General features: G+C 41.1%; 1 protein-coding gene and 1 pseudogene across 4 annotated transcripts in view; one reads left to right on the top strand and one right to left on the bottom strand.

Annotated features, from left to right (window-relative positions):
* The first annotated feature begins 4,261 nt into the window (after positions 1-4,261).
* The window catches only part of AKAP7 (A-kinase anchoring protein 7), a 102,175-nt gene continuing 84,727 nt past the window's right edge, over positions 4,262-21,709 (top strand). For 2 of the 4 annotated variants that reach the window (XM_066614597.1, XM_066614587.1), the window contains exons 1-4: positions 4,262-4,494; positions 12,544-12,669; positions 14,356-14,495; positions 21,285-21,421. In XM_066614597.1, coding sequence (XP_066470694.1) covers positions 4,272-4,494; positions 12,544-12,669; positions 14,356-14,495; positions 21,285-21,421 — 626 coding nt within the window. In that variant the 5' untranslated portion in view covers positions 4,262-4,271. Of the gene's footprint in view, positions 4,495-6,555; positions 6,606-12,543; positions 12,670-14,355; positions 14,496-21,284; positions 21,422-21,709 lie in introns of those variants that run through there. The other 2 variants (XM_066614616.1, XM_066614606.1) reach the window with 2 other exon arrangements.
* Positions 15,773-15,892, bottom strand: LOC136637711 (5S ribosomal RNA; annotated as a pseudogene).

Consider the following 21,709-nt stretch of genomic DNA (forward strand, 5'->3'; position numbering starts at 1 on the left):
CCCACACTTGAAAGATTCCACGTGGGTCCAGAAGGTCCCACCCCCTCCCTCCCCAGTTCCCACCCAGTTCCTCTGGTCCTGCCCCCCCTCCAGCCCCAGTTCCTCCCTCTGCCCCTTTTCACTTTTGAATGGTTGCATGCATTTCATATGTGAAGAACAAGGAGCAGGCACAGATGTGTTGTAGTTGCAGTACTGTGATGATCTATCTTGTTGATTTTTTCCCCCCTCTGTTAAAAAACTGGAAACACTGAAAGAAACAAGTTTGCATTTACCCCATCCCTGTCCCAAACCATCCCTCTTCAGGAACTTGCTAATCCTGTCTAGTTCGTCCTCCCCCTTAACATGTAAAAAGGACTTAAAAGCTATCCCAATTCACTGCTGGTTGCTTGTGACTGGCCTTGCCACTTTCCCAGAAAGATATCTCTTCCATTAGCTTTCTTCCTCTGGAGAGAACATCCTTTGTAGAAACTGTAATTGGTTCCATATGAAGGTTCTCCCCCTTCTTATTTCCAGTGTCTTATTAACTCCTTCTTTCCTTCTCAGGTTTCTGGTGTGGCTACTAGCTGTAGTTTCAGGAGTATGGTAGCAAAATTGATGCCCCCAAAACAACTGGTGCAAGCCAGATAGCCTAAAATTAGGTAGTAAATATTCTTTAACAAAAAACTGACATCACTATCTATTTATATTTTATAGAAAAAAATATTCCTTAACTAGTTGAGCCAGACCAATATTAGTATGTTTCTTTGTAAATCCTATGTCCTATGAATCCTGCTTGCCAGATGTGGCTTAGCCATTTTCCTACACAGTGTCTGGAAATAATTTGCTACAAGCAGGGGCCCTGGGACAAGAAATACTACCAAGGATCAGTATGAGCCAAGCTCTCATGAGAATTCAGTCCAGTTTTCAATGCCAAGAAGCCCACCCCTCCAACACTTAAAAAAATAATAAAGATGAGGGTGTCTTTAAGCATGTGCCAAGTTAAATTTTCCTTTCACCAATAACACTATCCTGATCCTATTCTGCTTGATTCAGTAGGCAGGTCACATGGCATGACTTAAGGTAACCTTGAGGGTTACTGGTCTTTCAGAGGTACTGAGCCACTATACTCCCCAGGTTGAAGTATCTACTTGTACTCTTCAATCAAAAGAAATCTAGTTTAAAATCATCCAGATACTGAGGGGAACGAAATCATGCACATTGCTATAATTAGAAGTAATTGTGTTTTCACATAATAGTTTGGAAAAACTACGATGGTAAACAGAAAGGGAAGCATAGAACGGGTGGACAGTGGCAACAAGCAAAAGAGCCAAAAGATAGACAAACCAGTTGAAGATCAGGAGTTCTGCTTTTGGCCACTGGAAGACCTGCCCACTAGAGGACTGTGACCCTCCCCTGGCAGTATGGTTAGCTAGCTGCCACAAATGTGTGTCCATCCAAAAGTAATCTACATATAGGATGATACTACTGAGGCTTAGAGCATCCCAAAAGATTGAGCTGGTCTGTGTCCCTTAAAAAGGGCTCAAGAAAAATGCAAATCTAAGGTCCCAAAGAGTCAGGATGGGAGTAAAAGGGTAAAAAAGAATGTTAAAGTAGTGATCTTAAAAAGTAGTTTAGTTCTGCAATTTGTTTAAACACTAAAGACTGCCAGAAGGACCTCCCTGCTGAATCATTGCTAAGTGTGGAGTCATTGCCACTTTCCTTTCCAAGTCTTACTTTTGCAGGGAGGAGATTTGTATCAATCCTGATTTATTCTTTTAAAGTTAGTCATGAATAAACTTTATATATAGACTGCTTTCTAACCACTTAGGATCCTTCAGAATTGGCTTTTAGAATATAGCATCTTATTTAATTAAAGGGAAAATATTATTGAAAACCAAATTCTTAAGTTCCTAAAAGGTTAGATAAATTCAGGTAGGTCTATCACCAGTTATGAACTAGGACAGCTACATGGTTCCTCCAAGTTCAGGAGCAGTATGCCTCTGAATACAAGATGCTGGGTTACAAACAAACCCTTCATCCTTTGAGTTTCCTAGAAGGATTTGATTGACTACAAAAGGAGATAAAATGTTGGAACTTTGGTCTGATCCAGTTGGGCTGTGCCACTGCATGTGGAAAGTCATGCAACTGAATATTTTAGACAAAAGTGTTGGACAAAAGTTAGACATTACAGAGCAATTTTTGCCTAAACCAATCACTGATGTCCTAATTTTGTATGCATATGGAGTTGCATTGAATCATGAGCCCCCCACCTGCAATATGAAATGATATGGCACAGATATCCAGGTTACAGCACAGATACCTAGTGGGGAGGTGGCCTTGGGCTGGAATTTTCTGAGTAATGCCTTAAGGACTCATATTTGTGGTTCACACTTTATGCACCTGCTGTAGTGAACACAACTGCCCCACACAACAGCGTGGTGTCAACCCTTAGACTTTTGCCAATACCTGACCACAGAGACTTTGCATCTTTCACAGTTTCAGGAAGAAAGCTATTCATTGGGCCTCCCCACTGGTATTCATCATGATCCTCACCCTAGCAGAGGAGGATTTGTTCCTATGCTTATACTTTCTGAGGAATGCAAGAGCCAGTTCTGCTGTTTCAATGAGCAAATAGCAGGCCTGCAGGACTAGGATACACGAGTAGCAAAGGAGTTGCAGGAGACGAGGGCTGTTGTCAGAGGATAGCACCACTGAGAGAGCTGCCAAGGCCCCAGCACTTCAGGAGGGGCCAGCAGCAGATGCCCATCAGCTGCTGCTGAAGAGCAGTAACAACAACTGGAAATTTGGGACTGCTAAGGTGGGCAGGCCCATCTCCATTGTGCTTCTGCTGGTAGCAGTAACACCAACCGCCTACCCTGCAAGCAAGGGGTAGTTCAAAGGAGTAGCTTTGGGGTCATAATGGGAATTGGACCCCAGATGATGTAGGAAAGCAAGCAGAGGCAGTTGCTTCTTGGTGGTTGAGGGGGAATGACAAGATGCTACCATCCACTCATAGAGGATAAGGCCTCTGCAGCTAATTCACTCACTCGTTAGGTTGAGTGGCCAACCCTGTTGCAAGAAGCAGCTGCCCATTTAGCTTGTTTGCCCTCTCTGGATAGCAACACAGGCAGGATTGGGCCCATACACAGGGTTACCAGATACCAAGGGGATAGAGTGCCTATACCTTTAACCATTGTGTAGAAGAGGGAATTTTGGCATGTGCAGCTCAACATGGAAAGGTTTAAAAAGCTGTTCCTGCCAAAATTCCCTCTTCTATACAATGGTTAAAGGTATAAGCACTTTGTCTCCCTTTGCATCTGGTAACTCTGACCTTAGGGCTCAATCCTGCTTAAATTCTGTCTAAAAAGAGAGTAGAGGGGGTGACATTCTCCACTGCTTATTTGCAGCTGCCCAAGCAAGCAAGAGAGGAAGGGGGGAGGGACCACTGCTTCTGCTCTCCCACTGTGCCCACCAGGCCACACAGAGACAGCTGTTCCTTGCAGCTGCTGCCTCTTCCCTTCTCTCACCCTCTCCCCTTGGGCAGCGGGGTTGGATTGGGTTCCTCGGGAGAAAAGGATCAGGCTGACTGTGGTAGCCTGAGCCAACTTGCTAACTGCAGACCTAAGAGCCCAATCTATGCATCTCTACTCAGAAGTAAGTTCTATTATAGTCAATGGGGCTTACTCCCAGGTAAGTGTGCATAGGATTGCAGTCCAAAAGCCCAATCCTATAGGGCTTCACATATAACCAATGAATTAGTTTAAGAATGACTCTTGTCTCAGTGTGAAATCTGTAAGGAAAATACAGAGTTCAGGCAGAGTACAGAGGATTGCAGATTTTGAGCCCAATTCTGGGCAGGTCTACTCAGAAGTAAGCCCCATTATAGCCAATAGGGCTTACTCCCAGGTAAGTGTGCATAGGATTGCAGTCCAAAAGCCCACTCCTATGCGTGTCTATTCAGAAGTAAGTCCCATTATAACCAATGGGACTTACTCCCAGATAAGTGTGCATGGCATTGCAGTCCAACAGGACTCGCTCTCATTGCAACCACTGCCTGCGGGGTGGCAGCCAAAGAACCCAGGCGGGTGCTAATCACGAGCCCGATTGTGGCTCCCGACTACCGCGTTGCATGCTGGGATTTGTAGTTTCCCGAGTACCCCGGCACGCGAGGGCGTAACCCCCTCCAGCCTCAACAGCCTTCCAACGTTCGGGCGCGTGGTTTGTTTTGGGCCGTCCGCCTTTCCGTAGCTGCCTGCTTAGGACCTCTGCAGAGAGGCGCGAGCCGGCGGGCCATGTTGCCGGGGCTGCGGTGGCTCTTTCGCACCGCTCGGTTCCTGGCAGCAGGGGCGGGTCGCGGTCTCCGAGTCCCGCTCGGCCCGCGGGGCTTCAGGCAGGGCATGGCCGTGCAGGAGCGCTCGCCCTGCCAGGCGGAGCCCGAGGAGCTGAGCGGGGAAGCCACCGGAGGAGGCGAGGACTCTCCCCCCGGAGGAAGCCCCTCGTGGCCGCAGCTGAGTGGTGAGGAGCCCGCAGAGAAGCCGCTCCCTCCCCACTCCCCCTGACTCCCCTGGCTGGTCTCTGGTCTGCTCCATCCCAGAGCTGGCTGCATGTGGGGAAGCTCCATTGACCCAGGCAGTTTTGGGCAGGCACTCCCCTCACCACGTCCTGTTCCTCCTCCAGTAAACATATATACCTCCCCTTTTAACCCATTTCTGCCCAGCCCACAGATGTGCGCACACCTTTGGTCCCTGTTGTGTAAACGCAACGTTGGGCAGAGATGGCTCAAAGCGGCTCAAAAAGCTGCCCAAACAAAGCGACACAGTAACACAATACAGCACAGTACCCCCGTTTTCAGTGTGTGTGGATTCCCCAGGGCACAGTTGCTGGGCAGTGGGTGCCGGCAGTGGCCCTGGATCTTGCACATGGAGAGGTGCATCAACCAGATAAACAGGACACTGCTGAACGGTGTAGGAGAGAAGGAAGCCCCTGCACCTGCTGCAGTCCATGAATGTTCAGCCTTGGGCCATGTGCAGCACAAGTCTGTATTGGGTTTACTCAGAAGGAAGTCCCACTGTGTTCAGTGGGGCTTCCAGGGAAATACAGGATTGCAGCTTTAAAATCTTAAGAAGATCTTGCCGCATTTATGAATGTGTTTCTGAAGTGGCTGTTTCTGGCCTTGATTCAGCACAGAGGCATACTCAACCACAATGTGTATACAGTGGGCTCTCCTTATCCACAGGTTCGGAACCTATGGATTTCACCCAACATGGGTTCCTATCAGGAGTCCTGAGGGTCCACAGAGGACCTCAGGACGCAACTAAAAGTATCTTCTGGTCCTGTCTGGAGGTGTTCTGAGGCATAGGGAAACTGCCTGTGGTTTTCCCACACCTCAGAATGCCTCTGACAGGCCTCTGGGTGAGCTTCTGAGGAGTTAGGAGGCTTCTGTGCAGTTCAGAACACCTCTGGATGTGACTGGAAGGCACTTTCAGTTATGTCCAGAGGTCCTTTGTACCCTCCCCATGGATCTCAGTGTCCAAGGGTTTGATATCCATGGGGGAAGATCCAGGAAGATCCTGGTGGATACTGAGGTCCAAGCTGTATGTTTATAGCACCATCAAAACTTTATGTATGACTAATTCTGAACCTTAACAAGATATTCTGATGTATCAAGGAGAAGGGCCTGTAATAGACAAATCTTCAGTTACGTAATAGAGTGTGCTTCAAAGGAGAGAAAAGGAGTAGTACTACAGGTTGAGCTGTTACATGAAAATCCCCCCTTTTGTCTTTTAGCCTTTGATTTTCCTTGATGTCCTTTGATTTTCTCTTTCTATACCTTGTTATGCTCTGTTATGGATTCTAATTTCATGCAAGCTAAACTGTTCTCCCAGCGTACAGGCCACATTTCCAGGACTCTGGTCAAGCCACAAGCTCATTGTTAGTTTACACAACCTCCCCCCCCCCCCCAATAGTCACACATTCTGGGAGGAATTGTTGTGTCTTAATCAAATCACCATTTAAGCATCTTCTGCAATAGTGTATGCAAACTTGAACTGCCTTCCATGAACTCCCTGTATTTTGGTGTTGAAACTCTGTTTCTGATTCATTGTACCTACATCCTATATTTTTTCCACACAGTCTTTGTTAAGTTCCCCTTTCTAAGAAGTCAGTCATCAACCCCCTGATTAACTTTTGCTGATAACTGTTACCTACATTCAGATCCCCATTTAGACTTCAGGTTACTTGTGCATATTTATTTATTTATACAGGTATTTATATACTGCCTTTCTTTGGTAATCAGATTTCTCCTCAGACGTTAATCCAAGGCGGGTACTTCCGGTTGTTTCAAACTGGCAGCCTCAGATCTTCAGGCATACAAGGCGGCAGCTCTACCAACTGAGCCAGACCTCCTGCCCTTACAAATGAAAGCAGTACTCCAAGCACCCAGCATTTAGTTAAGCAACCAGAAATCAATCTGTCTTCCAGCTCAGCATGTAGGCACTATCTCTCAACCCTTATAAGAGAGGTCTTTCTCTCTCCCTCTCTCTCTCCCCAAGGTCCAACTCTTGTGTTATGTCAGAGTGTCCTCTCCACAGGACTCTCTCTCTCCTTCTGACTGCTCTACAGGACAGGTAACTATCCTTCACCTTGAACTCTTTCACTTCTCTCCCCATCTTTAGATAGCAGCTGAGGTTGGCATAGCAGGGATCCCTAAAATACTTCTCTACAACCCCCTTCCTCTTTCTGATTTCTTCCGATGCACCAAATACACTTCACACTCCACCACTATGAAAGCTAAGTACACTGTATTCAGTTATTAGGAGGACCAGGAAACATAGCCCTGTCATTCCTCCATGTGCATTATTTTTATCTTTGTTCTTTTGTAATAAAACCATAATCTTTTATTGGAAGTTATTTTTCTCTCAGCCTCCTCTTTAAGCAAAAGGGAATTTCTTTGCATTACGCCATCTTGTTATCCAGCCTAAGGTCCTGATGTTCCAATAAGGGCAGTGTAATAATTCCCCTAAACAAAAACATCCCTTTTTGGTAACAGAGCATCCCAAATTTTAAATGCTCCAAAATCTGAAACTTTCTGAGGGCTGACATGACACCACAAGTGGAAAATTTGACTCCTCTTGTGACGGGTCTGTGTCAGTCAGAACACAGACACAAGTTCATTCAGTGTCCCCAAGGGAAAAAAGACCTTTCAGCCTCCTTCAGCTGCAGTATATCTTTTCTGCGTACACCCAGTTTCCCCCACGTCCACATATGTGTAATAAAATGGCACATGTGCAGGCTTAATGTGCCAGTGGCAGATTCTTTATAATGCCCCACATGGGGCCAAGAACTATATGTATTGCTGTGTTTTATTTTTTGCTTTGATTTATTTATTTATTTTTGTTTATTCTCTGCTCAGTGGTATAAAGATATTGGGTCCCAACCCGAAGATATGTATATGAAAATATTCCAACTTCTGAAATCTGAAACATTTCTGGTCCCAAGCATTCCAGATAGGGAATACTCAATCTCTAGCACTGTATCCTCTGATGTTTAGTAGGGGGAGAGCAACTATCCCTCTTCATCCCAGCATAGTGTTTTTTTCTATGAGTAGTAGCCGCTTGCCGGTGATTCTTTTGCAGCTTTGTAGGTTGTGGGCCCTTTTGGGACAGGGAACTATTTCTTATTTACTAAATTGTTTTGTAAACTCTTGGTTGAAAAACAGATGCTGTAAATATAAGCCTTTTAATAACAATAATTTGTTTAGTATCAGTGATTTGCTAGGTTATAATAATAGTTAGCATTATATAGCATTTTCTGAGTGTGCAAAGTGCTTTGCGTATATTATCTTAATGTTTTCCTTATAACAGCCCTGTAAGGTGAATATTGCACCTTAGGTGGCTTGCTTAAAGTCACCTATGGTGTTTATGGCCAAAGCAGTCCTGATTTGCAGCTGTACCCATTTACCATTCTGTCACACTAATTTAGGTGCCTTAGAGGCTCCAGCACAATATAGGCCCTTCCCTGTGGATTTGGAATCTACATTAGAACAAGATCTGAAGGCCTTGCAATAAGGATTGACAGTTGAGCCAGGAGTATCAAATGGCAGTAAAGGGGCAAGTAGGAGGAGGGTTTGTGCCAAAGAGAACATTCATACGCTGTACTTGCGATATGTCTAGTACAATAACCTTTGACGAAACAGCTGGTGGGAAACAGGACCATAAAAAACCCCAATTATTTATGCATAATTAGCATAGAAGAATGAGTAAATGTTGTTCCATGCTACTGCTTCCCTGCTCCAAGCTGGCTCTTAAATGTCCAGATTGACCTAACTACTAATGATTTAATTGTACACAAACTTTTATTTATTGTATTCATATAGCCAAAACTTTCTTCAATATGCCTGGGGTGGGTGCAAAATGATTTTTCTTCTGTCTTCACAAATACTCTATAAGGTGGTTTAGGGCTAGGAAAAGTTTATGTCCCATTGCATTGGCAGTGCAGACAAGCCATTTTCATCCAACATTCTCCCCCTGCGCTTAGTGACCATATGAGAGGAGAGTAGGATTGCACCTACTAGTCATGTCTCCCAATCCAGTATACCCACTGGAAATACACACACCCGCTCACTGTGTTATGCATTTGTCTGCAGGAGGCAGCACTGAACATGTAAAAAGTTTTCTCCGAATAATTTGGGTGTTGCAGGCCTGATCGCTTTTCCCTCCCCCACCACATTCATTGAAGGATGTTGTATGAAAAAGGACAACTGAAAAGGAGTATTTTACTGCTGAAGTAACTATTCACTGCTCTTTGCAAGAGGGGTATGAACACACCTGTGGATACAGTCCCTCCAGTTCTAGCAGTACTTAGCTGACTTGTTTTAACAAAGCTACTCCAGCCACATTTCCTGGCAAAGCAAGACACTGGTTTTGTTACATATAGGCAGTGAATTAGTTTAAGAATGACTCTTGTCTCAGTGTGAAATCTGTAAGGAAAATACAGAGTTCAGGCAGAGTACAGAGGATTGCAGCTTTTGAGCCCAATCCTGTGCATGTCTACTCAGAAGTAAACCCCATTATAGTCAATGGGGGTTTCTCCTAGCTAAGTGTGGATAGGATTGCAGCCTCAGTGTTAATGCCCGAGAACCATAATAGAACATTAAGGGACCTGTTCTCCAAGTCTTCTTCCATTTACATGTCAGCAAGTAGTACAGCAAGTTACAACCAAAAATTATGTCCTGAGGTAGGTGTTTCTGATCTAGAAAGAATTGCACCTACAATTGGTTGATCTGCATCTCTGCCCAACAATATGACTCACTTGTTTATCTCATACTCTAAAGAATTTCCCTGGTGGTAACTCCTGTCTCGCATATTACTACAAACTATTATGTCCAAATTTGCCTGGTTCTTTGGAGATCAGTTGTCTGTAGTGTTCATGCTCAATTTGTTTTATGGTAAAAATACCTACTTGATTCTGTTGCAAGCAGAATCTGCTGCAATCCTATTCACCTGCAGTTTTTAAACTCGGAGTTTGAAACCCACAGTAAGCCTTGGCGGGGGTGGGGAGGAGGCAGCAGAGGCAGGGGGAAGGCAGTGACGCGACCCCCAGGATCACGTTGCTCAGGGGGCTGCAGGGACTGGGGTGCACCTTCCAGTCCCTGCAGCAGCCGTCCGGGGTGCCTGCAGGACTCCCCAGGTCAGGGAAAGTGAGAGTGGAGAGATCATGCCTCGCCTCTGCTAAACCAGAAGTGGAGCGCAATCTCTCCACCCTCACTTTCCCTGGCCTGGGGAGCCCTACAGGCACTCGTGCACAGCTCCCTGCACCCAGGGATGGCTACTGCAGGGACTGGAGGGTGCACCCCAGTCCTTGCAGCCCTGTCAGAAAGGAAAGTGGAGCAATCGCGCTCCGCTTCCAGTTTAGCGAAGGCGGGGCACGATTGCCCCACTCTCACTTTCCCTGACCTGGGGAACCCTGCTGAAGGTTGCGCAGGGCTCCCCGCACCCCTGGGAGGCTGCAGGAGGCTTGGGCAAGTGTACCCAAGCCCCTGCAGCCCCCTGAGCAGCGCGATCCTAGGGATTGCGCCGCTGCTTCCTCCCTGCCTCCTGGCTGCCCCTGCCCCTTAAGGGGAAAGAGACCAGGACCCTCAGGCTGGGACATTGCGACACCCCAGTTTGAATACCACTGCTATACACGAATGGAAGTTGAATCCCATTGAATTCAGGAAGGGCTTACTTCTGAGTAATGCATGCACTGTTAGCTTTTTTCCCTGTTAGGTAAAAGTGGATACTGTATTTTGTTAGACATTTTCAGGCAAGTACCTTGTCCCGTCCTGTCTCTGCAGTTGCCCATGAAATTAACTATAGGCCATTCAGTTGACAACATTGCCTTTTGCTCTTAATCCTGGCCAATATAATAAGTTATGCAAAGGCAAATTCAACAGGAATCCTTGGCCAATCATGTTTACCTGATGACTAGCTATATGATATGCATGCTTACAAATGTCTGTTACATTCACACATTACAGTTACAAGTTTGCACTGAAAACTTTTTAAACATTTCTGTGCAAAAAATGCTTCTATGAATAAATTGGTGGTGCATAGATGCTTTCCTGTACAGAATTCTGTTCCATAGAGGCAGATTCGGATACTGGTTGGCAGAATATACATAGTTATGTGGATAGGACAGAATGGATTTCTACATGATGTTGGCATGATGATTTCACCTTTATGTGCAGAAATAGATGTGCATGTCTGTTTACCAATTTGTAGGGGATTCTTTTTTTTGTGTGGTGTGAGTAGGCTTCCATGCAAGTTTTCACACAGTGAATGCAGAACAGTAGACCTGCCTGTTTTTCCTGACTGATAAAGGATCCTGTGTAGTTATGTGTGTGGAGCGGTTCCACAGCTGCACTGACCCTACCACATGGAGGGTAGAGTTGCTGGATCAGAGATCCTGCCTTTGGTATCTTACACAGCCAAAGCAATATTCTGAAATACCATTTTTTAAATTCACTTTGCAGTTAACAGCCACTTATTTATTTTAAAAAAGTCTGTCCCATTCTATCAGGCAAAAGCCATAATACAGTAGTTTCTGCTTTGTTATTCTTCCCTTGCTGCTTTATGCTGAAGCCAATTAGCACTTAATCAGGTGACATATCTCCCCTAGCACCATGGTAAGGTATCCAAGAGACACTATCCAGGGCACTAATAACCTGCATCAAGTTTTTTTTCCCCTCACTTATTTTTACTCCTCACTTTACTCCTCACAGACAGTGATTTCTTTGCATGCCACAAAAACATAATGTGTCTGTCTGTTGCCGAATCCCCCCCCCCAATTAAATTTGGAATGTCTGCACTTGCCTGTGGAGATTTGAAAATACAGTACTGTATACTGGTCTGTGGTAATGAGGTATTTCTGGATACATTGAAGTTCCTGTGTGAGGCTTCTTTACAGTACACAAATATAATTGTGTTGTCTTTCCCATGAGATTGCAATTGGCAGTTTTCATATGCAAGTATTTGTTTTTGAAAGATATTACCAGATTTTTTTGAAAACTTTTTTATTTTTCAACATTACGTATTCATTTTATGCCTACAAATTGACAGAGCTCTGAGACAAATATGTTAAATATGGTTGTGTAGGTAAATGTATGGCGAATTATTAAACCTAATTGAAGGTCCAATCCTATGCGACACTCCAGCACCAATAGGGGTAGCATCAGGGTTCAGCCAGTCTAGGCACTGAGTTTGGGCCCATGCCCCTCAGAAGGTTCATCTGGCTTTACAAAAAACAAAATGGCTTTAACAAATACCTACAAATAATAGTAGAAAAGAGCAAGCAGTTAATGAAAGCAGCAGTAAAATAATACGTTCCACCAAGTAAAACATTAAGCCACAGAATAAAAAAGCTTACTTTAGTTAGATTTATGTCTGTGGTATGTTACAGCACAACAGCTCTCTTTCCATTGCTGGTGCTCTGAAAATTACAGGTTGGCAGGAAAAGGAATAATGTTTTAATTACGGTTATAGGAGTAAGATGACTTCTAAGTAACCTGTTTTGTATATGGCTGACAGAGGCCGATTCCACCCCCAAACCAATAAAACACTGATAAGTAACAGCCCAATCCTATGCATGTCTACTCAGAAGTAAGTCTCATCAGAGTCAATGTGGCTTACTCCCAGGGAAGTGTGGTTGGGATTGGGCTGTGAGTTAGTTAGCCGTATATAGAAGGGGCAGGGGCTTGGCCTGGGTTAAGAGGTTTGAAAAGCAAAGCAACAATGTCAGAAAAGAGATCTTTGCAGTTACATGCACATTATTTGTGTGTTTCAAATGGGAAACCAAGGCACACCGATGTGTTATTTTGGGGCAGTTTAATGAATTGTATTGAATGCTAAAACTGAAACCTAACATTGTAATATAGAAAAACAAGCCATTGCTTTGTGAGTGCCTCTGGCATTGTACTTGAACCATTGCCTTGTAGGCGAGCAGTGAGCCTGGAACAGAGTTTTATTGGTGATGATTTCATCAGCCTTGAAATCTAAAACCCAATTCATTGTTTCAAATGTATTCCAGATGGCTGTCAAATGGTGGGGCGGAAGGAAAAGCTCAGAAAGGAACCACACTGTCCTGATGATTCCATAAACTGCTTGATGATGGAAATGCCCTTTGCCAGAGCAGACTCTGAGAGTGAATTTAGTTGTAAGTAAAGTATACAGTAGGTTTCAATCCAGACTGGGTAGTTGACTTTAAGTTAGATTCCCATAGTGATGTAAACATGTATATAGAAATTTATTTGGGCCAGTTTTTTTCAGGTTTTGTACTTTGACCTTTGCAATTCCAAATGCAGGTTTTGCAGTCCTTGACTATTAATTTCACTTCTCCCAAAATGCTCATGTGTTGCAACCACAAACATGTTTGTTAGTACAGCACAGAAGATATTCAATAAACTAGAATCTCTGTTGCTTACTGTTTAAACATTTACACAAAAATGATGCAATAGCAGTATTGAAAAATAAAATAAAAATTAACTGGCAAATAGGAAGCAGCTAATTTAAAGGTTGCCTGTGATTAGGAGGTACCAGAAAATAACTAATTAAAGGGCCAGTAGCAGGAAGAACCCTCAACAGCACTTTGCCAGTCTGAACCGTATAGAGTAGCATTAAAATTCCGTTTTAAGTAAAAAAATTTCCGCCAATGAAGTCCGAAAAAAGATGAGATGATAACCCAGAAAATACTGGAATGCAGTGGTTTGGCAGTTATGTTTAGATTCTCTATAAAAATATTTTTTTCTGGAAAAAGCAGCTAGAAGCAACCAAGTCATTTGATAATCACACTGTTGTTTCACTTTCAAGCTCTCATGCTGTAACTCTGAGCGCTTGAAACCTTTTTTCAAAAATATGAGTTTTTCAGTGCTCTCTAGGCCAGGGTTATCAAACTTTTCATAGAGTGGGACAAATAGCATTCAAGGCATCTGCTGAAGGCTGGAAATTATCATTAAGCAGGAAGTGTTTAAGCTGATGATGGCCAGAAATGAGCACTTTGTTCTCACCTGTAAACTCGTTAGCTGCAAATGACAGAAGAAAAATGTGCAAATCTTGATCATATTTTCAAAATATGGGACAACCCAATTATTACACAAGGAGAGCCCAATTATCACTCAGGCTGCCCTTCTAGCAATGCATCTTCTGCCACAGCATCACTTTGCAGCTCATCAACTGAGGGCTTGTCTGACATCTTGGCAGCAGCGGCACTGCTGAAAGGGCAGCCTTCATGATAACTGGGCTCTCCTAACCCTCAGTAGCACCTCTGTCATTCCTCTTGGTCTGCCTCTTAACTCATAGTGTTCCTCGCCTTCTGAGGCTTCCTTCCATCTTTCCCTTTCAAAGTCTCAGCAGAAGCAAAGCAGCTGAAAGCATGGTTCTGGGAGAGCCCAATTATAAGTGGGGAGGGGGGTGAATTTTGCCCATGAGCCTTATGTTTGACTCACCTGCTCTAGCCCATAAAAATGGTCCTGCAAACAATGGCTTTTATTTCACATAGAACTGTAGTAACATGTTTTAGCCACCAATTTTGGAGAGATTGGATATTAATATAGGGAAAAACTATTAGTATTAGACACAGGGTATAACTAAAGACATATTTCTAACAGCCAATTCTAGGCATGTCTACTCAGAAGTAAGTCCCATTGTATTGAATAGTGCTTATTCCCAGATAGGTGTGCATACGATTGCAGCCAAAATTCATAACTTTGTTAGCTTTTCAGACCTTTAGCTCTATACTTTTGATAAGCTAGAAAATACAATGTCTGAGTTTTCTACTTGCCAACATTTATGGATTGTTCTATCTGTTTGCACAGGGTAATTACTTTTTTTATTATTCCCTCAGCTAGCAGCACACCTAAACCAAAAGTTAAAGAGAAAAGAAAGAGAACTACAGGAAGGGAAATTGAAGAAGAGACTGTAATAAAGAAGAAAAAGAAAAATCAGCCAAATTATTTCATCTCCATTCCAGTTACAAATCCAAAGGTGGTCTCATTTTTTATTATTCGGCTCATATGTGGACAAAATGACTTAGTCTTAAAAAAATGATTATTTTGTGTTATTCTCACAGAAGAATAACATTGTACAGAAATATTTGTCTTGCTCTTTTTCCAAAGAATACCTAAGAAGAGAGAGAGGAAAAGGGAGAAGGGATTTGGGAAACCTGCCCAGCAGAAAGGTTTGGGAGAAGTAACCATTTGCTCAGCTTTGCCTGTCTCTTGGTGGTTCAATAGCAAGGCCTTTTTAGGTTGTTCCCTTTTCCTTTGTAGGACATGGGACAGGACAAGGTTCCCCGGAAAGCCATGCTGTGCTTTGCCCCACTGTATATTTCATTTTGCAAAGCAGAAGCTGTTGTGGGGAAAGGGGCATTTATGGGGGGCAGCCATCCTTTGCCATGGCGGGTGTCCCTTCCATTAATTTGTATTCATATAGGTCATGTCTCATTATCTACTGGGGTTCCCCCAGTGGATTAAAAAAATATCAGTGAATACCAAATCAGTGGAAAAATAAATTTAAATTTCTTGCTCCGCCATTTTTGCCTCAGAATGCATTGGTATCAATGTTATACCACATTCAGCCACTAGATGGGGTGAATAATGGAATCTAATGGAATGAAATTATTCTAGTGGCTGAATACAGTATAGTGTCTATACCAGTGTTTTCTCAGATTGTCGGTTGGGACCCACTAGGTGGGTCACGAGCCAATTTCAGGTGGGTCCCATTCATTTCAATATTTTTAATATATTAAAATGGATGCTACCATGGTATGTGAAAAGTACAGATCTGTACTTTTAACATGCTACTATGTATATGCTTTTAACAATGATAGTCGCTGGGACTTATTCCTGGGAAAGTGTGGGTAGGATTACAATTCAGGATTGTTAAAAATTTTCCTGCTTGATTATGTCACTTCCGGTCATGACATCACTTCTAGTGGGTCCTGACAGATTCTCATTCTAAAAAGTGGGTCCTGGTGCTAGAAGTTTGAGAACCACTGGCCTATACCAATGCATTCTGGAGCGACAACGGAGGAGCTAGAAAGTGGGTCTTTATCTTTAACCCTGAGAAGCTTGCAACCAGTGCAGTTTAACAGCATAAAGGTAGGAAATGGAATTTTGGTGCTTTTTCCCCCTTGTTACAAGGCATTTAAAGATGGACCCCCATATCAGTGGTGAGTCAAATGAGTGGATGCCAAATCAGTGGCTATGGAGGTCCCAACTGTATTTGGTTGGCAACCTTCAGTCTCGAAAGACTATGGTATAAGCCTACAGCACCCGGTATTCCCAGGCGGTCTCCCATCCAAGTACTAACCAGGCCTGACCCTGCTTAGCTTCCAAGATCAGACAAGATCAGGCATGTGCAGGGTAACAGTTACTGTATTAAATTTGGCATTATAATTATTGTTTTTCTAATATAACGGGTAGCCAAACTTGCTTAATGTAAGAGCCACATGTGATAAACTTCAGGTGTCTGAGAGCCTCAAGTGAGATACTTGAGAGCTGAAATATTTAAGAAGCATTTAAATTATTAAATATATTTCCTCACCATGAACATTAAACCTAGGTTTTAATCCAGTGGACTCTCAGTTTATTCTGGGTAAATAACTATAAAGCTTGAAAATTCCTTATATACCTTTCATATTAACTGTGAGGTAAAAAGGAGTTCAGTCAACATATTTCTGAGAGCTGCACATTATATATGAAAGAGCTGCGTGTGGCTTGCAAGCCGTAATTTGGCTACCCCTGTAATATAAGACTGTGGCAGTGAGCTGGCAATTCCTGTTTAATGCATTTGTGGACGTGGGCATTAACAGTAGGGATGATCCAGTCCCTTCCTTATTCACTGTAAAGTGGTCATGCCACTCAGATCACACAGGAGCAGGGCTGCTGGTTCAGGAATCATCTTGTGAACATAAGGGGAAATGGATTTGTATTGGATCATCAGCTTTCCTTTCATAAATAGCAGTCTTTTCATGCCACGTTGAAGGCTATTTCTAACAGTTTGCTGACAATGCCAATGTCAGAAGGAACTTCCAGTGTGTCATGGAAAAGCTCCTGTTTGAATGAAATGGCAAGCATGGATCTTGGCTTGCACACCTCTGCATCAGAGCCAAAGGATGTTGTAGATTTTCCCTTCAGCTAAAAGAAATTTTTTTTTCTGATGATAGCTTCTTTAAAAATGTTATTTTCATGCACGTGTTTCACGTAGAAATTTGCTCCTGAGGTCTATTGGATTACTTCCTTTAATTTGATTGTAGTGTCCAGTGGATGAAAATATATCTCTGATTTACTTTGTTTAGGTCAGGAAATTTCCAAATTAAACATTTCTAATAAAAATAAATCATCGGTGCTTGATTTAATTTTCAGTAGTGTTACAGTTGAATTTACTTTGTAGCAGTTTTTCTTCTTTTGCTTCTGTGCACAGCAAAAATGGCTGAGCATATTTGAGAAGCAGGCATTTCCTGTCAAGCGGGTCCTCAGCGATCCATCGGTGCACAGGGGAAGGCTCCAGCTTTCCTGCTAGTGCTCTGGCAGTGCATGGGCTGTTAGTCAGGTCCTCAGAAGAGAAATACTTTTATTTTATGTTGTGCATTTGCCCAAGGTGTTTGAACTTAAGTCTTTGTTAGGGGCTTCTCAGGTCTTGCAGCTACTTCCCATGACATAGAAGCACAGATGCTTTTGCCCTTCCATGCCCTCCTTTTTGCATTAGGAACATAAGAAGGCCATATACAGAATGAGATCATTGGTCCATGTAGCTCAGTGTTGTCTAGTCTCTTCTGACAGCAGCTCTCTAGGGTTTCAGGTAAGTATCTTTCCCAGCCCTACTTGGAGATAACAGAGATTGAGTCTGGGATGTTCTGCCTATAGAGCATGCACTGTTATCACTGAGCTAATGCTCTTTTTTTAAAAAATTAATTTTTTAATTATTTTCCAAAATAAAAACAAACAACAAATATAAACAAACACATAACAAACACAAACTCAATACACAACACAAAAACCCCCACAAAAACATACCGTTGAAGGGTGCAGGCAGTTGTATATCAATATATCTAATCAATCAATACATATCTTCTAATCTTGTTCTTCTTCTAGTTTAACCTCTTAATATCATTTATCTATCATATCATATCCTGTATAATATATCATGTATACAATGTATTCATCTAAATGTCCTATCTTATACATCTACAACTTCATTTTCAATCGAGCATAAAATGGTCTCCGTTGCTCTATCTGTGTCGGTTTACGCTGTTGATCCAAAATCTCTGTAAGCCTATCCATTTCTGCCACATTCATTATTTTCTCTATTAATTCATCTTTCTTTGGAATTCTAATATCTTTCAGTATCTAGCATATAAAATCCTTGCAGCAGTTAATATCATAACTAAATACACATCATTTTCTTTATCTATAATATCTAAGGTGATATTAAGCAAAAATAACTCTGGTTTCAGCGGTATCGTAAATCCAACAATCTCTTGTATTAGATTCCTTACCATTTTCCAGTATGCTTGCATTTTTTTACATGTCCACCACATATGATAAAACATCCCTTCTTCACATTTACACTTCCAACAATTTTTTGATATGTTCTGATTCATTTTTACCAGTTTTACTGGTGTCATGTACCATCTATAAAGCATTTTATATACATTTTCTTTAAAATTTGTTGCTCTAGTAAATTTTATATTATATTTCCAAATCTGTTCCCATTATTCTAATGTAATATTATGGCCTATATTTTGCGCCCATTTTATCATACATTCTTTTATTGTTTCTTCATGCATCTCCAAATCCAAATGGAACATATACATTATTTTGATATGTTTTTCTTTTGTTTCTAAGAGTATTCTATCAAATGGCGTCTGTTCTGAATAGAATCCGTCTTGTTTATCTTTCCCAAATTTTGAATCAAGTTGCAAGCCAGTCCACCAATCCATCTCCACACCCTGCCTTAACAGTTCTTCTTTTGTCTTTAATTGCCCATCTTTCTTCAATAAACTTTCATATCTAAGCATTTTTGTTATCTCTAGTAAATTCGGCCGAGTACATGCTTCTAGTGGTGCCACCCATTGTGGGATTTTGGTATACATCTGTCTTTGTATTTTAGCCCAGATCCATAATAAAGATTTCCTTAATATATGATTATTGAATTGCTTATATTCGTTTGCTTTTCCATACCAAACAAATGCATGCCATCCCCATTCAAGAACATGTCCTTCCAGTTTAAGTATTCTTTGATCTTCTAATATAATCCGCTCTTTAATCCATAGTAGCGCTGCGGCCTTATAATTTAAAAACCAATCAGGAAGCACCATGTCTCCTCTTAGTTTCACATCTCGCAAGGCCTTCATTTTAATTCTTGGTTTCTTTCCCTGCCAGATGAATTTCAAGATAATTTGATTAGTTTCTTTAAATGTATCTTGCTTCAAAATTACAGGGATTGTTTGGAAAAGAAAGTTTATTTTAGGCAAAACATTCATTTTCACTGCAGCAACTGTTCCCATCAATGAAAGTTGCAATTCTTTCCATTGTGTTAAATTTCTTTTTATTTCTTCAGTCAATTTCAAATAATTATCTTTCACTAATGTGCTTGTTTTCTTCATTAATTGAATTAATATTTAATTTTTCTTCTTCTTTGAAATTTGTTAATTCCACCAATTCCTGTGTTTTCTTTATTTGCATATTCTTTGTTAAGATATTCGTTTTCTTGACATTTATTTTCAGTCCTGTCACTTCAGTATATTCTTGCAACACATCTAACAAATTTTTGGCAGATTCTAATGGTTCTTCTATAATCGCCATAAAGTCATCCTCAAATTTTAAATTCTTCACCTCTTATTTTTAATCCTTTAATCTCTTCTGTCTTTCTCACTTGATTCAAAAGTATTTCCATAATCACTATAAATAATGACGGAGAAAGTGGACATCCCTGTCTCGTTCCTTTTTCAATTTTTATCTCCTCTGAAAGCTCTCCATTTATTCTAATTCTAGCAGTTTGATTTTTATATATAGCTTTAATCATAGCAATAAACGGAGTTCCTACATCCATCATTTCAAATTGTAAAAACATCAAATTCCAGTTCACATTATCAAATGCTTTTTGAAAATCTATAAAAAACATTGCCATTTGCTTATCAGGGTGCATTTCATAATATTCTAAAAAGTTCAATATCTTTCTCATATTATTTCTAATTTGTCTTCTTGGTAAGAACCCTGCTTGGTCTTGATGAATAATGTTTATCAAAACTCTTTTTAATCTTGAAGCTAATATTGTTGCAAAATTTTTTGATCCACATTAAGTAGTGAAATTGGTCTTTAATTTTGAATCTCTTCTTTGTCAAGCCCTTCTTTATGTATAACTGTAATAATTGCTTCCTTCTAAGTATCAGGAATTTTATCTTTTTGCTGTATTTCTTCTATCAATTTTTTAAATGGTAACATCAACTCTTCAAAACATTTATAAAATTCAGCTGGTAATCCACCGCTACCCAGCGATTTCTGATTTCTTTGTTTAGCGATTGCTTCTGAAATCTCACTAACTGATATCGGTTGATTTAAACTTTCTTTTTGTTGCTGCGACATCTTTAATTCATTATTTTTTTGTAAATAATTCCTTTGAATAATGCTTGAGATCCCTTCTTCCATATATAATTTTTCATAAAAGTTTTTAGCAATATCAATCATATCTTTTACATTCATAGTATTTTTTCCATCTTCGTTTTTAATGTGTCGATATAGAATTTCATTTTCTCTCTCTTTATTTTCATTCTCTCTCTCTCAAACTTACCTTTGCTTGTGCTTCCTATGGTGCTGGGAGGGCGGTGTGTGTTCTTGCAGCAGCCTCCCCAACTCCTGCATTTGCACAAATATGCTTTGCGGCATGTTTCATGACACCCAGAAGCCTTGCGCCAGCTTAAGCGCAATCTAGGATTGCACTCTAAGTTATTACATCGAATTACATACAATTTCTCTGGTACTTGTGCAGTATCAATATTTATCTGAGCATGTTAGAGATGAATTATTTTGAAAGACTTCTGCTTTCTTTGCCTTTTGGCATTTCCAGTAAACTGACTATATTGTCTGTCAGGCACGTAACATTTTAAAATCCCCAGCGAATTTCTACCAGACCACATTTCAACCAATCACATTTCTGACCATTAGATTGACATAGAAATAGATTGTTAATACAATTTGTAAGTTTTATTTTAGTCCAGGGACAGGCCAACAATTTCCCCCTTTCCCAAAGAAGATGTCTTCTTCCTTTGTTAAGCGACTATATGATATGTATATTTTAACAGGAAATTCTGCGTGCTCCTATGGCTTTTATATGAAATTTACATATTAACTAATGGAATAAATATTTGTGAAAGCACATCATGGGCGAGTGATATGCACTTGGCATGTTTTTGCTGGGAATCAACCAGTACGGAGATGTGAATGTGGAGTACCTTTATATCCCTAATTACTCATTAATACCCACCAACTTCAAGATTACTGAAGCAGGCTAAAACTGTTAATCAGAAAAATAACACACTCCACTTGAACAGGTTTGAAAGGAAACACAATATACTGGGAAATCTCCTGCATATCCCATAGAAATTGTGCAGGAGCATTGGTTGCATTCTTTTACAATTCCTATTCATTTCAATAGGGTTTGCGATGAATGAAACATGCACTTGTGTTTTCTTTGTTTTGTTGTCGACTACAATAATTTTAAAGAGTGATTTTTTCATTGTGTGTATGTGTGTGTGTTTCTGTTCTGTCTCAGATCACAGGTGGTGTTCAGGCTCTCCAGGATACAATAATACAAAAGGATCACAGGCTTTCCAACGCAATGATTCGTTATGGTTCTTTTCATGTCACCCTCTTAGTGATGCATTTGTCCAGTGAAGGAGCAATTGACAAGTATGTGTTTTACTTTGAAACTGTACTGTTTTAAGATCTACTTTATTTTGGGTGAGACCTGAGAGAAGAGTGATAATGGAAAAGCAGGGTGTAAATACTATAAATAAATGCTATTAGAACACCATTGTAGTTGAAGGAGAGACGTTTCTGTCACTCCATTTCCATTATTCATAGTATTTACACCCTACTTTTCAGAATTACAATCAAAGCTGCTCACAAAATACATGCGTTCAAAAAATAGAAACAATAATATTATTAAAACACTAAAAAGATATTATGGCATAAAGA

Source organism: Tiliqua scincoides, chromosome 1, assembly GCF_035046505.1.
Source record: "Tiliqua scincoides isolate rTilSci1 chromosome 1, rTilSci1.hap2, whole genome shotgun sequence".
Taxonomy (NCBI): Eukaryota; Metazoa; Chordata; class Lepidosauria; order Squamata; family Scincidae; genus Tiliqua; species Tiliqua scincoides.